At 34.0% G+C, this 16,164-nt stretch overlaps 1 protein-coding gene across 3 annotated transcripts in view; it reads left to right on the plus strand.

The window, feature by feature from the left end:
• Window positions 1-5,671, plus strand: part of LOC145683851 (uncharacterized) — a 233,456-nt gene extending 227,785 nt beyond the window's left edge. For all 3 annotated transcript variants that reach the window (XM_081755453.1, XM_081755456.1, XM_081755455.1), the window contains one exon: window positions 1,500-5,671. In XM_081755453.1, coding sequence (XP_081611579.1) covers window positions 1,522-3,420 — 1,899 coding nt within the window. In that variant the 5' untranslated portion in view covers window positions 1,500-1,521 and the 3' untranslated portion in view covers window positions 3,421-5,671. The remainder of the gene's footprint in view (window positions 1-1,499) is intronic.
• The last annotated feature ends 10,493 nt before the right edge of the window (window positions 5,672-16,164 follow it).

Below are 16,164 nucleotides of genomic sequence, written 5' to 3' on the forward strand. Positions count from 1 at the left end.
GGAAATCTTCGCTGGTATTCTTCCACCACACCTTTGGTATTAACATCACAAAACCCGTAGACGTACATCATATCTGCATATTCAGCGTGGGTGTATTGAAGAAACGGCATTCTACTACAACACTGTCGAACTTCTTCCACAGTCTATACACAAGCACTTTGCACCAGGTGCGGATCCAGGGGGAACGATCGGGGCGATCGCCCCCCCAGAAGAGGAAACTTTCTTATTTTATAGCCTATATATAAATAAAACTCATCCCAAAGTTTGGAGCCCTTAAAAGTAGCAGTATGACAGCCCACCGCCCCCCCCCCCCTTCCAGAAGTCGGTCCTGGATCCGCCCCTGCTTTGCACTTCCTCACGGTACTGAAACTCCTGCTATCACTTCCACACACGAGAGAAAATAACTAATAAAGGGCCCTTTTAAGTTAATAAGTTGCGGTGCGCCGCTTGCAACAGAAAAAATCCAAAAACATTTCGAGGGAATTGGGCATAACAGTGGCAACGTCTCTGTTAGGTGTATGTGAGACAAGCTAAATGTTTGTGTGCATTAGAAGTAATTATTTATGATTTCGACAACCCTATTGCAATGAATGCTGTAGTACTTATACGAAAACTTTAATTCAAATGGGAATTATTTCGCTGCTATTTGTTGTTCAGAACTGTAATTAGTGTTCCTGCTTAGAAATATCGAGCTCCCGTATGTTAGGGAATAATATTGTATTTCTAGTTTTACATAAAACATTCGTTTGTTAATATGCGTAACCATTATCATCTATGGAAAGTTGGAACATTATTATGTTATTAGAGGAAGGAGTTAGGAAGAATGTTTTTAGGCTTCTAATGAAGCTAAAAATTTGACACCTTACCTGTATCTTTGGTATACAGTATCATTTTTGAATAATGATATACTGTTCCTCTAACGACAGTGTTTCCATTCAAGAACAATGCAAAATTGTTTTTTAAAAAGGGAATTTTATAGGGAAATTCGAAAAATTTCCCTCAATTACTTCCCTCTTGTACGTAGTACTGGGACAATCTGTATACCATCTGCAAGCTTGTTTCATTAGCTTTCAAACGAGGTATAATATGCAACATAACCCCAACTACAGGGTGTGCTAGAACATTTCAAACGAAAATCGGCAAGTGCAAGAGGCAAAAAAGTTACCCCCACCCCTATCTACGGAACGAGGGGGAATAGACCCTATGTTCACATAAGCATTTTTGCTTAGAATGACCTCCCCTATGACCTCCCAATATCTTTGACATTCCTCACCGGACACCCTATATATCAGCCTAATGAGATTTAGGGTGAATCATATTAATTCATCTATCTCTGGTAAAGAGGTAAATGTTGTATTGCTCCGTTTTCATAAAAGTGAAGAACCCTACTCCAGCTCCTGCCAATCAGCTCTTTCTCTGTCAGTGTTATGTTAACCTTTTTAAAACTGGTAATACCTAGTACTAATAATTTGTTATTTTAAATATTCTTTTTGTTTCAGAAAAAGAATTTGAAGTGTGACAATGAGACTCTCTAAAGGATTACTGATATTTGTCATCATTACTTTGGTCAAACAAGGATGTCCAAGAATTGTGATAGATACTGAAATATCGTCGAATGATGAACTGTCAGATTGTGTTAATTTTATTATCAAAAGAAACCTCCAAAGTTCTAGAAGCCTCATTGTCTTTCAAGAAGATGGAACAGAAGAGTTAGCATTGTCTATGTCAAAACATAGCACATTACCTTTGTTAACGTTATATTCAAGAACAATATCAAATAAGTTTCTTAACAACTTTGAAACCATATCTACATCCCGGATAGGAACAGTAAGCTATGTATTCCTTGTGTATGATCCTTCTGAGGTAAGAAACATGGTTATAACGTTCATTAACCTAAAACTTTATAATCCGCCTGATCGTGTAATAATCGTCTTTTACACCTACCCTTGTAATTTGGACGTGTTATATGTAATTTTCAGTATCATGCAAGCTATGGACTGGATTAACTCCATTGTAGTATGTAATTCTATTCAATGGGCTTTCAACATTCAGCGAAAACTAGTGCTTGTATATACATATTTCCCATTTAATGAATATCATTGTAGATCAGCTGTAGAAATGGTGATGTTGGATGTTTGGGAATATGATAAGTTCTTGTTAGGAGAAGAGTTGTTTCTTCCAAAAACGAAAGATTTGCATAAGTGTCCTGTTAATTTGAAACTTTATTATAATCCACCATATGTGTATGGAACAACCAAAAATGATGGGAGATCAATCTTAAGTGGGTTGTATGGAAATTTTCTCACCATTGTTGAGGAAAAAATGAATTTTACTATGATGACCAACGACCTACTTCAAACAGAGAGCGATTTGTACCAAAATTCTACCATGTTAACTGATTTGAATGACCTTGGCATTGGCAAATATGACGGCGTGTTTTCTCTTCAGGTTCTAACAGAAGATAAATCATTATACTATGATTTTATTCTTTCTAGAGACTTTATTTACTACGTTTGGGTTGTACCTCTTCCAACAACTTATCCTCGCTGGATGAACATTATCTTTCCGTTACGGATAAAACTTTGGATCATGACTTCTTGTTCTTGCGTAATTTTAGTGGTATGTTTGAAATTAATAGGTATGACTAGTAGATTAAGAAACAATTTTGCTATTCAATATCCAGTTCTTTTCAATCTGGCAATCTTGTTGAGCATTTCTGTTCCTCCTCCACCTTCCAGAATTGTTCTGAGGTTGGCTTTTCTCACGTGGATCCTCGGTTCGTTAATCATTAACACTGGATACCAAGCTGCATTGTATGGCTTTGTGACAAAACCCAAACTGCGCCCTGTAATTAACACTATGGAAGATATTGTTCACTCAGGCTTATCTTTCGGTGGCTCACACTATGCACGTATGATTTTCAGTAAAAGTAACGATCCTCTTTGTAGAACGATCTATGTGAATTGGATAACACTTGAAGACATAAGGGAATCATTTCGAAGAACAGTAACGAAACGTGATTTTGCTTTCGTCTCGTTAAGTCGTTACACAGATCTGTATAGCTATGTGTTTTTTGATGCAACTGGAAAACCATTGTTCGACGTTGGCTCTCAGTCGTTTCTTGTATTGCCTACAGCATTTTTCTTGCGACGCAAATCGCCGTTCACAAGTTCCTTTCGTTACATTATTGACAGGATCTTCGAAGCTGGTCTCCCTTTAAAATGGAAAACAAATACCAATTTACAACTGTCAGAGGCTACAAATAGAACAGTATTCCGCGAGGATGATCAGTTGGAAGCTATTGCTATAACCAATTTGATTGGGTCGTTTTCCCTTCTAATAATCGGTTTGAGTTTTTCTCTTTTTGTGTTTATTTTTGAGATTATTTTCAGAAGATGCTGTGCAAGAAAGACATCTTAATGTCTGAATGTATTCACCCTGATCTTAGAATGCATATCGCAAATAAAGCACAATCAAAAACTAGATATTCATAAACATCAAACTGACTATTATTTATACTGGAAAATTAGTATTTAATTGAAGAGAAATATAAAAAATAGCAATATTGCAAATTTCTACATATAAATCATGTCTTGGAAACCTTGATATGAATGGTTATTCAAAGTATTAGAAACTATTTAGACAAAATTTCTGTCGTACTTAAGGTCTAGAAATAATAAAACATTGAACGCCGCGTAATCCAACAAAGATGGAACCCACTCTCCCAACTTTGAGAGTACGAATATCCCACCAACCACCCAAAACAGGCTACACATATAAAACAGAAACAATATTCAAACCATAGTTTTAAGAAACTTGGTCTCTGTGGCCTAATGAATATACTTTTCCAGAATGTCTAGAAGATTAAGAGTATTGGATGATAGAACCTAGTACAGAATCATTAACAACATTCCCAATATAGAAGTTTTGGGTAAAGATTCTTCCTGATTCACAATGAAATTCCCTGACATTTTTCCTGACTATACAAATTCCTGACTTCCCTGACCGGTAGACACCCTGTTAAATTAATAAAAAAAAACTTTTGTTTTGAGGATCGAGTGATCGTTTCGTTTAGCAAAAAATTAAATTTGGTTCTTTTCTTAACACACTACTATGTAAGTATCCATTTTAGGGTAAATATATTTGAAAAATGGTCAACGGCTTGCGAAACCTCTAAATAATTGCTCGATGAGCCCCACGTTCAGTTAAAAATTTTATGAGAATAGCCGAGTTAGATTATTATTGTCTCTGTAACAAGAGTTGTTCTGCAGTTTTTTTTTATATAATGCAACACGAATAATGCAATTAAAGTTTCAAAAAAAAAAAAAAAACTTTACAAATTATTATTTAAAAAAACATATACCTAGTTTTAATTTGCACTACAAATTTTGCTCCACATAAAGTGTTAATGTGTTATTGTTTTACATATGTGATCCAAATTGCTGAAACATAGTTCTCGGAAGATGGTTCCTAATACAAAACGAAAAATGTATAAGGCAGGAAACGCCTGATTCAGGAACTAGGGACATTGGAAGATATTCTCGACGATAATTTCAATAAATTAAAAGTTCTAAGTTAAATTGATGTACAAGCGACAGTTAAACATCAAAGAAAATCCTATCCATAGAGTTAATTCAAACAAATGCAACTAATTATATAATTAGACGGTATGTAAGCGATTTTATAAAAGATTATGGAAGAAGAAATATCATCGCTTCTTAGGGAAAAAACGCCGGGAGGAAATCGTCGGTATCAACTGAATTCGATATTATGAATTGCGCCGTATATATTCGTACGTTGTAGAACAACTTTGTAGGTTGTTTTACAAAAGAGAAGAAAAGGTTTCAGAAGCAATGAAAATTATATAATAAACATGTTACAGAAAATCACGATCCAGAAAAGTGTTAGCAATCAAATTATTTTAATTTTGTTTCATATAAAATAGTTTTCCCAAATTTTGTTATATTGGTCTAAGATATCTGTCTCAAATAAGTTTGTGCATATTTCCCTACAGTAAAGAGCAGTGTATGACCTGCGAATTTACAATATGAATATGGATACTGTAATTAAATCTCTACTCAGAAAGTAGCATATGAAAGTATTGGTTGTCTCATCTTCTTTTAGAAATGCTCGCACAACTTTATTTTGAGTATTTTATACTGAAGTACACAGTTTTGATGTTCTAGCTCACAAATTTGCAACCAAAACTTCGAATGGGCAAAGACGTTTAGCATTTCTTTAAAATCTTGTATCTTGAGTATTTTTTTTCTGTAAATAATGAAAATAGTTTGCCCATACATACAATACTTGGCATGTTAATAAATTATACTGTTCCACAGGATTTCTCGTCTTTTTTTTTTTTAAGTAGGGGTAAATAAAAACAGAATTTTTAATAAGCTATTTGAATTTCAAAGGCAAAATGTAACATATCAAACCTATTTAAGTTGCATTCTTTTAAAGTAAGAAATATTGTTACACTTTCAATGTGTTTTATGAAGACATTATGTAAGTTTCTTACTTAAAAAAGCATGCATATGTATACAACTATTTACAGTTATGTTTATTAAGGTACTTGTGTACTTTTGAGAATTCTTTTCAAACTATGTATATATTTTATTTTGTAACTTGATAATTGTATGCTTACTCGGAAGCAATCTCAATTGTATGTAAAAGAACTAAATAAATAATAAATGAATGTAATTCAGTTACTTTTTAAAAACAATTGCTTGATTTCAACAAAATTTAAACAAAGCTAGCGTAACTTTCAGTTCAACAATGTTTGATTGTTAGAATCTTTTTCAAGTGAGAATGTACTCGTAATAAAACAAAAAGCTGAAAAAATCAGTCACTCCAAAAGAAAGTTTTCAATCAACAACAAACTCTTTTTACAGAATAATATTGAACAGGAGTCAGCACCTGGCTGCTGTCCTTCGCGTCAATAGAGAATACAGTTTAGATTAGTTGCTTTGTAACTTAAACCAACCTCGCAGTGTCAATTGAGGTAGCGGTGTTATTAGAAATTGTACGGTTTTGCCAATATATAATGACGTATTTATTTCTTTAATTAATTTGTAGATATACAATAAGCAACTTTAAGTAGGATAATTTATTAGACCCAATTATATATAGCAACACTATGCATGAGACATACAATAATAATGGATTTTTCTCTCTTTATCCTTAATGTGACATTGCAGTCTTACAAATAGTTCAAATCTTGCAATTATTTTCTGAGTCAATATGAGTACTATGAAGAAAGGTACTAATTTTTGTGTTTTAAGAGCTTCCTTAACGTATAAATTTTCTTAACTTGTTAAGCTGAAAAATTCGAATGGAGAATATTTTACAGTCTTTTTCAGCAAACAAAAAAGTACTATAATACATTCTTCATACTAATATTAAGAAACGAAATACATGATATCAAAAAACTTGTGTTCCATCGATGTTGGTCAGTAGCAGCTGTGTAATGCTATGTGACACTTAAATAAGGATTTGGGAATTATACGCAAATAAAATGGCACATGTTGCTCCCTATTCTCTTCGAGTTGGAAAAGCCATATACATAACATTGGGGAGTAAATACATAAAAAATAAATAAAAGACTGACGAAAAGAGGGTGAATTCATATATCTTTTTTTGGGAATACTGAGTCAATACACGAAATTGCAATATTGTGTGTTCTTGTTAAGTGATACAGAGAAAATATACTTCATTCTAGCAGAATGGGTTTAAAGTTTGGAAGCTATCTTGGAAAAACTGCCGATCATTCAAAAGTAGTGAGAAAGCTTCAAGAATATCATTTTCTATATTCAGTTTCAGGTATTTGAAAAATTTCCTCCTCATTGATTTAGAATTTAAATTAGATGCAACTTTTCCCTGCAATGATGAAAACCTATCGACTTTTAGCGTTTCGCCTAGTAAACGGTGTTCTTTTTATTTTTAAACTATCGTTTACGTTTCATTTTATCATTCACATAATTTAAATATTAAAAGAAGTGAACTCTTTGCTAGAAATATAACGTAATTAAATTTACAAGATTGAAAAATTGTAATTTATAAGAATTCTCCATTGTAAGATTTTATTCCTTTTTCTTTTCTATTAGATAGGATATATATTTAGTGCAACCGAGAAGTCGCTGTGGAAGGAGCTAATAGTTCCAGCAAATTTCTTAAATAGTATTTTATTTATCCCTTTTTCAATGATTTTAATCATAAATATGTTTATGCGATATATACTCGTAAATAACTTTCCCAGTTCTTCTTGGCCTCAAGTGTTAAAAAAAATCCTTCGAGCTTCCATGCGTATTTTATTATTATTTTTTTTTTATTTAAAGAAAGAAGAAAATTTAATATATTGGGTGTATCCAATATATTAAAGCATATACATAAACATACTAAATTATAAAATAACAATATACAAATATTAATGGAATAAAATAAAAGAATAAGGAAAAGTTATCTGCTACAGAAATTAACAAGTCAAATTTCCTACTTGTAAGTCTATTACTTATCCAAAGGAAATCAGACTTCCTAGATTCCCTTTATTAATAGAGTTTAACAAACACGGTTTTCAGAGCTGACAGGACTTCGGACTTCCAGAAGTCATGTCTATCTTTCAGTGTTGGGCAGATTAATTCAGTGCATCTATTTCTATATTGCGAAAATTTTTGTACTTCTTATGTAAAGAATAAAGAAAGATAGAAAATGGCTCACATAAGCAAAAGCTTGTGTGTGAGCCTGATTCTCATATTTTATTTACTTATTTATTTTCTTACCGTAACATACAAGATTTATTATTCTTACTGTTAGTTAACAATAGTTTTTTAAATATTTTTTGGTTCTTTTAACCACTGTAAAATTAACCTTTTATATACTTTGAAATTACTTTCCTCTTTGATTCGGAGTGGAAGTCCATTATAGATCTTCGGGGCTCTGTAATATGTCTGATATTGAGTTATAGATTTACTCGTTGCTTTAATTTCTAAATTTTTGTTTGTCACATTTCTGGTTATGTACATATCTTTTACTTCGTAGACTTGCAGATCTGGCATTAGATTGCTTGTAAATCCACATTTCATATACCCTAGATACTCAAAGTAAAAATTAAACTCTAAAAATGCTACAACTGGCAACAGAAAGACAGGCAAATATTATAGAATTTGGGCCAAGTATTTGAGAGATATGGAACGTTAAAATAAATAAATAAATAAATAAATAAATAACAGTTGCATTGTCGAGAAGAAATTTTTCGGATAAGAATTGTTCCCTGTATACATAGTTACTTCAGAAAATGTTTAAAAGACAGGGAGAAGCATCCACTCTTTCATGGGCTTTTGGAACAAAATGCAGGGTCGGATAGGGCCACCAGGCTACCGGGCGGTGCCCGGTGCGCCCCCTCAACGAAACGCCGCCAAGATGCAACACATAAAAGAACATTTCTGACTAAATGGACCAAGCTTTAAATCATGAAAATCGATGTGATGTACAAAGAAAGCTAAGTTATTAGGTGCAGATGCTGATGCCTGCAAAATGACTATATGCCTATTTAATGCCTCCAAACCTGCAAGAATATCAACTATTGACTGCCAATAGACTGAATATAGTATTGAAGTTAACGATCCTACCTCATCTGCTACGAATGCTATTGTCAGAGTGGAAAATGACACAAGAAACCTCTAGTTTCATAAATGCTGAAATTAGTTCTCCCGCCACATCAGCTAGGAATGTCACTGTGAGAGTAGAAAATGAACAAGAAGGTTCCACTTCCATGAATCTTGATATTAGTGCGATTCCAACATCGGCTACGATTGTTGCTACCAAAGAAGAAAACGAGCAGAAAAGCTTCAGTGCTAGTGATGTCGATTCCGAAGTCAGTGAAAACATTGAAAAGCGTGATGCAGCAGGGAACAGAGCAACGAACTCTTTTATACGTCCACAAGAGGATGATATCCTCAAGTTTTTGAGTTCCATACCCATCAACCAAAATAGACCATACCATTTAATCGTGAGTTTGCTTATAAACCCACGATTATTATTATTATTATTATTATTATTATTATTATTATTATTATTATTATTATTATTATTATTATTATTATTATTATAATTATTTCAGCGTGTGCACAGCTTATTCTACAGATTGAACAAAAACACGTTTCTTAAAGATTCTGTACGTCAGCGAGTAAGAGAACATGAGCCATCCAAAATACATCAGACCAGCGTGGATGCTTATGTATCTAACGAAAGAGAACATAGTGTTAAGAAATTACTTCCTCATGGATAGATAAAACAGCGGACACTATTAGGTTGAGAAGAACAGACAGGTAATGCATCTAGTTGTCAAAATGCTGAAGCTCATTGGTAAAAGAGGACTTACAGAGGAAAAGGAAATGAAGCAATCTATATGTAGACTGGAAGACACAGCTACAGATCATGAAAACTTTTTGGATATTATTCTTTTGCTGAGCAAATTTGACTTTCCGCTTAAAAGTAATTTAGAGAAGGTCATCGAGAAGAGTAAACTGAGTCATGTACGAGAAAGTAAGCAGAATGTGATCACATAACTTTAAAAAAATATGGTGAATATGTTTTGGATGCTATCAACACCCTATATCAGAGAAGATATTACGAAAGAAGTCTCTCAGCTGAAATGTTTTCTATTCTATTGGATACTACTCAACAGGCCAGTGCTCTGTTTTACGGTAAGTTGATAAAACCGTTGTTAAAGAAAGATTTGAGTTGATTTTAATTTAGCGTCCCTTTCAGCAGAGGCTATATGAGACGTGTACCTACTGATTAACATGGAATCCGAACCACATGAGCTCCCGCCGGGATTGTTAAAGAAAGAATTGTTGCCATTGTAAAATACATCTCAACCACAGGTCAGTATCTTTGCAGTTTACTGCTGGAAATTCGGCAGAAGTTGAACCTTGATATTAAGAAGTGTATTGGAAATTCAGCCGATGGTGCAAGTAACATGCAAGGACAATATTCGGATTTTGTAAAACACCTATGATCAGTTACACGTGTCGTGTTATGCTCATATGTGATATGTGATCTTGTCATATGTGATCTGACAAGAAAGTGGTATTGATTCTGTATCATTGTTTGTTGTTATGAATGACTGTGCAATATTTATGCGAGAATATTATCTGCGAATGGACATTTGGAAGATCAAATGTCAACAAAGTCGTCTTACAGTTATTGCCGAAACAAGATGGTGGAAAACACTCTACTTTGGAGAAAAAGTTTTCCACTCTACTTTGGAGGCTATTTTTCGAACCCAGAAAGGGCTTTGTACATAGAGCTGACCATAACAATGAAGCAAATTGCTTCTACAGAAAATATCAAACCAGAAGCTAAGTGTAAAGGAAAAGGATATATAGAGATCTTCTCAAGTTCAAAACAATTCTGACAGCTCAAGTGTTTCTGAGAATATTTCAAGTAATGACACCTTTGTCAAACTATCTCCAAACACAGAGTGCTGGTGTATTGCAGTCGTATCGAATGATCAGATTATTCTGTCAAAACTGAAAGAACAGAGGACTGATTTTGAATCTGTTAAGAATGCAGCGTTAAGATTTGCAGAATGGGCCAATAATAAATTTGAAGTATTAGAACGTGAATTTTTTTTGTTTTTGTTTGTTTGTTTGTTTGTTTGTTTCTACTGACCTGTCGACAACTCGCCTTCGGAAGTGGAAAAGGATGTTTTCCCATGAATGTGAAGATGAAGTTGCTTCTGATTCGATGACCAGGTACTGCATCGAAGCATTCAACACAATATTGAATACGGTAATTTTGAGTATTTCTTCAAGATTCAACAAACAATATACTTTATGGATTGTTTGAACCCTAGAAACTTCAACCAAGTAAGAGAACTTCCAGATATGGCTTTCGATAAACTTACTCACCTTCTGCAAAAGATCAGTAAAGAAGTTTCCAAGAATTCTATAAAAGTCTTCTCTTGAACTTTTCAAGGAAGTGGAAATTCTTGAAAGACAGTCTTGACGACGAGTACAACCGAGAAGAAACGACTGATTGTGCTGGTGGCACAAGTGATTCAAAATTACAAGAAAATTACTTCTTCAGAAGCAAGGTGAGTGTAAAAGGTGTTGCAAAAATTGTCCAATGTGCTTTTTTTTTTTTTTTTTTTTTTTTTTTTTTTTTGAAGAGGTGTAATTTGTACAGTAATGCTTATCCAGGTTTGCTACTAGCATACGCATTTCTATTGACTTTGCCCATAACTCAGGGAACATGTGAAAGAAATTTTTCAAAACTGAAATACATTAAAAATAGGTTAAGCATTACCATGTCTCAGGAACATTTGGGAACATTTATATTGATGTCTATTGAAAAAGATTTGTTAAGGAATGTTTTAAACGAAAAGGTGATAGATACAGTAGCATCAAAAAATAGTACACTAAAACATCTGCTAATTTTGTAATATAGTATACGTACTCCATGAACTTCATATAATTCTTTGAACAATTCGGAATAATATAGTGATGAAAGAACATAAGGTTTTAATTGTTGATGCTATTGACTTAGTGTAGAAAGAAAACTGTGCAACTTGATTTGTGAAAGTGAGATGCTAGTGGCCCTTATGGGAAAAGCCCCCGCGCCCTCCTCAGGATGCCTATCCACCCCTGACAGAATGTAATCTTTATATATCTGTTATACACATGCACCTAATATGGAAATGCAATATATTTTATCTTTTCTTCTAATCTTTACAAACAAATGTTTTTGATCTGTAAGTTTTCTGCACGTTATTTCATATCATTGGTGTTCTGTTGTCTATCGTTGATAGTATTTATTAAAAAAATAATTTATTCTTCAAATAATTTTATTCCTGTTTTTCATAAGCATAATTCTTATTCTCCATGTAATTTTACCGCGAAAATATTAATGATGCAGACAACATTAGAAATAGTTCGTTCATTATCCATTATTAATATATATAGAGATATATATATATATATATATATATGCATTAGTTCCAGCAAATTTCTTAAATAGAATTTTATTGATCTCTCTCAATAATTTCAATCATAAATATGTTTATACGATATATACTCGTAAATAACCTTCCCGGTTCTTCTTGGCCTCAAGTGTTAAAAATAATCCTTCGAGCTTTCATGCGTACTTTTTACTTCCGAATCGATATTCCAATTAAATGTATAGGGATCTGGGAGATGGTGAATTTCATCTTTACAAGTCTACGTTAGATAGCTTTATTGTCTGCTTACATATCTATTTCATTTCGTAATATTTTAATCTCACAATGACTGTACAGCGAAATACTTGGAACTCGCATAACTATCGGAACTTGTAAAGGCGAAAAACGAAAAGCAAATATTGGCTTATAACTAATTATTAGGGCCCGGATAATTATTTAATTACATATTTTTGTAGGGGTTATATTTTTATACCAGATCCGATCTATTACTTAGGTCTTCTAAATCAAGCATCTCGACCAGATCAAACACGTCGTTAAACTTGCCTACAAAGGAGCATGAAAACTTTCCGAGACAACTGCCATAATTGGTTCCATTTGATGCTAATTTGCCAGTGTTAACGTCCCTATAAATTTAATTATTTTATATGTGTTAATAAAAAAGTAATTGTAAGTATAGAGAGAAATAACCAATAATAAGTTGGCAATAAGAGGATGATTTTAACTTTGTCATTTGCCACCATTAATATACACCCTGTTTCAAAAAGAATATACGTATTTCGAACGCATATATTTCTTAAACTTTAAGACATACGAATATGAAATTTTACACACATATTTACGAGTTATTTACGAACCTCTCAAGTTCAAATTACAGATGTTCAATATGTCCTCCATCAGCGACACCCACAATATCATATCGATACTCAAATTTCTCCCATACTCGGGTAAGCATGTCCTGCGTCACTGATGTTATGGCAATACGAATCCGGTTCTTCAACTCTTCCAGGTTCTGTGGAAGTGGTGGTACATAAACTTTGTCTTTAACGAAACCCCACAGGAAGAAGTCATAGGATATCAAATCCGGTGACTGTGGAGGCCAACTGAGACATGCTAAGTACCGAGCCATTCCAACGGTTCGGTAGTTTCATTCAGATATTCACGCACTTGGTGACTCCAGTGAGGGGGTGCTCCGTCTTGTTAAAAATTAAGTTGTCTTCGTACAGCCTCGGAAACAACCAGTTTTGTAACATAGCGAGATACTGCTGACTGTTAACCGTATTTCCATTAACCCTCGTATGCATATGCAGGGCCTCTCAGACCATGTGCGATTTTATTTTTAAAGCTATTGATGATGTATTCAATCAGTAAGTCTTGTTTGTGTATTCTTTTAACATTCTTTCCTGCATTCAGGACTAGCTTTAGAATATTTTTCGGGTTATCTGTAAATCAGTAAAATTTGATTTAATTTAGTAACCCCTTAAATGCATATGCAAGGCCTGGGAGGCCCTAATGAAATAATAATGGTGTGCGAATTATTTGACAATTTTTTTGTAAATAAAATTGATTCTAAATGATTATATTATTTAGTTTTAATACTTTTTATTAGTATTATTGTGCTTATTTGCTTCTTTTATGCCCATTAGATGGAACTACATTATATAACAAGCTGCTATCAATCGTTTGTATATACTATAGGAATTTTTTTTTATATAATCTATCAACCATTTTTTAAAAATATTTTTCTGCTAACTTATTTCTTTTGATTGAACAATTATAGCGACATAGTTATCAAAATAAAGTTCTAATACATACATCTTCCACTGCTGCTTTTAGACATTACAGTGTCTAGCTGCAATTGAAGTGCTCCGGTTACTTTGGTGTGTAATTGGTGTTAGTTCCCAGTCCCAGTGCAAAGTGGCACCTACATCTAGTGCAAGATCAACTACGAAGAGAGTGTGCGAAGAACATTTTCCCCGTTTTATAAATGAATGCCTTGATGATAGTGTACTGTCGAACTGCAGTAGTGAAGAATCTGAGAATGAAGAAGCCAGTTCAGCAAGGAAGTGTAATTGATGAATATTTCGATACGTCATCAGTAGGGCCCGGATAATTATTTAATTACATATTTTTGTAGGGGTTATATTTTTATACCAAATCAGGGTAATAATGTCATTTGTGACCCATAGTGCCTAAAAACACCCATTTGAAAGTACATATATTTACATATTTTACATTTATGTACATATAATTACATATTTTACTCATGAGCACATAATTCTACATATTTCTTAGGATTTTTATGTTTTATAGGGATTTTTCGTACAGAAACTGTTCAACAATAGACTTTGAAAAGAAGTAAACAGTCACCTCTCTGAATTTAAAGTGCTTGCTTTATTTTTAATTTTTAATTTTTACTTATTTACTTATTTATTTATTGCTTCACTGCGTTTCACCCTTTTAAAATAGTATTGAAGCGTAGTTTGGCGGATTGGTAGAGAGAGTTGGACACAACCTGATTTGATTAGCAATCGTACACTCTTTGTCGCGGCAGTAGCGCTCACATCCTTACGTGAGATTAATAATTCAATCGAATTACTATCGCGACGCGGCTTTACGATTGCCTATCGTGTTTTTGTCGCAAACTCGCCCCACTAATATTTTCCTTCAGCGAAAAATATTAAATCAGATGGGGAAGTTTGCATTCACGCAATTGATAACACTGAACTCTTGATTTACAAAAGTGAAGCGCCTGCCGCCACAACTCATGCCGTAGGGAAAGTGTGAGCTATTTTATTGAATATTTAATCTCCTGTGCTGTCAGCAAATCCTGTTTCCAAGATGCCAAAGGACAAAACCCCGTTGTCAATAAGACTTAAGCATTTCACGGAAGAGTTTGAGCATTTTTCCACAGACGGAAAAGTGCTTTATTGCCAGGTTTGTGAGAAGGGTGTCTCATGCGCTCAACATTCCCAAGTTGTGCAACACATATCCACATCACGCCATCAGACCCGAGTTTCAAAACCTAAACCACAAAAGCAGTTGCTAGTAACTGAATCTCAAGCTCAAAGTAGTCCAGGGCCACGGAAGTCTCAGTTTTCAAGTAATATGTGCAGTGCTAAGGTATGTGCTGATACCCCTATTTTGAAACTAAACAATACAGTACTTCATGAATTTCTGCAACAATACACACACGAAACAGTTCCAGATGAATCTACAATCAGAAAGCATTACGTGCCTGATTTATATGTGGAAACAATGAACTCGATTCGTGGAGAAAGCGATGATGGTTCTATTTGGGTGTTAATTGACGAAACAACTGATGTAGAGGGGCGACATGTTGGTAATGTTGTAATAGGTTTGTTGAAAGATAATGAAGTCAGCTAGCCTATCCTGTTAACTAGTGATTTGTTGCCGCGATGCAACCATCAAGCCATTGCAAAACTCTTTAATGATGCTATGGAACTTTTGTGGCCTGATGGTATCAAGCATAACGTCTTCCTTCTAGTGATTGATGCAGCACCGTACATGTGCAAAGCTGCAGAAGCTTTGCAAGTATTGTATCCGAAGCTGTTACATTTAACTTGTCTTGTCCACGCATTTCATCGTGTTGCAAAATTTGTTCGTTCTAGATTTTCACAAGTGGATGCATTAATTTCAAATACAAAGAAGGTATTTTTGAAGGATCCCAGTAGAGTTGAGAAATTTAAAGAACTGTTCCCTGAACATCCTCTTCCTCCTCAGCCGGTACTAACGAGGTGGGGAAGCTAGATTGATGCTGTGTGTTACTATGTTACGAATTTTGATGCAGTGAAACAAGTGTTACATTTTGATTCTGAAGATGCATCTTCCATAGAAATAGCGAAACAAATGTTTGATGACGGGAAGTTGAAGCATGATATTTCCTACATTCAGAGCAATTTTTCATGTCTCGGTAGTACTATTTAATCCTTGGAGAAATCATCATCTACCCTTTCAGACAGTCTTGAAATTGTTCGCTCAACAGTTGTTTCTCTGGTAGGTGTGAAAGGACCGGTTGGGAATGCATTGAATAAGAAGATAGCTTTCGTTTTGGAGAAAAATCCAGGCTATAAGACAATCTATCTATTAGTGGAGTGTTAAGTAGAGATGCAAAAAAGCCGGCTTTTTTGAATCGATGGTTTTTTTCACATAAAAAGCCGGCTTTTTTGGGAAAAAAACGAGAATTT

The sequence above is a fragment of the Thermobia domestica genome, chromosome 4 (genome assembly GCF_964235325.1).
Source record: "Thermobia domestica chromosome 4, izTheDome1.hap1.1, whole genome shotgun sequence".
In the NCBI taxonomy this organism is placed as follows: domain Eukaryota; kingdom Metazoa; phylum Arthropoda; class Insecta; order Zygentoma; family Lepismatidae; genus Thermobia; species Thermobia domestica.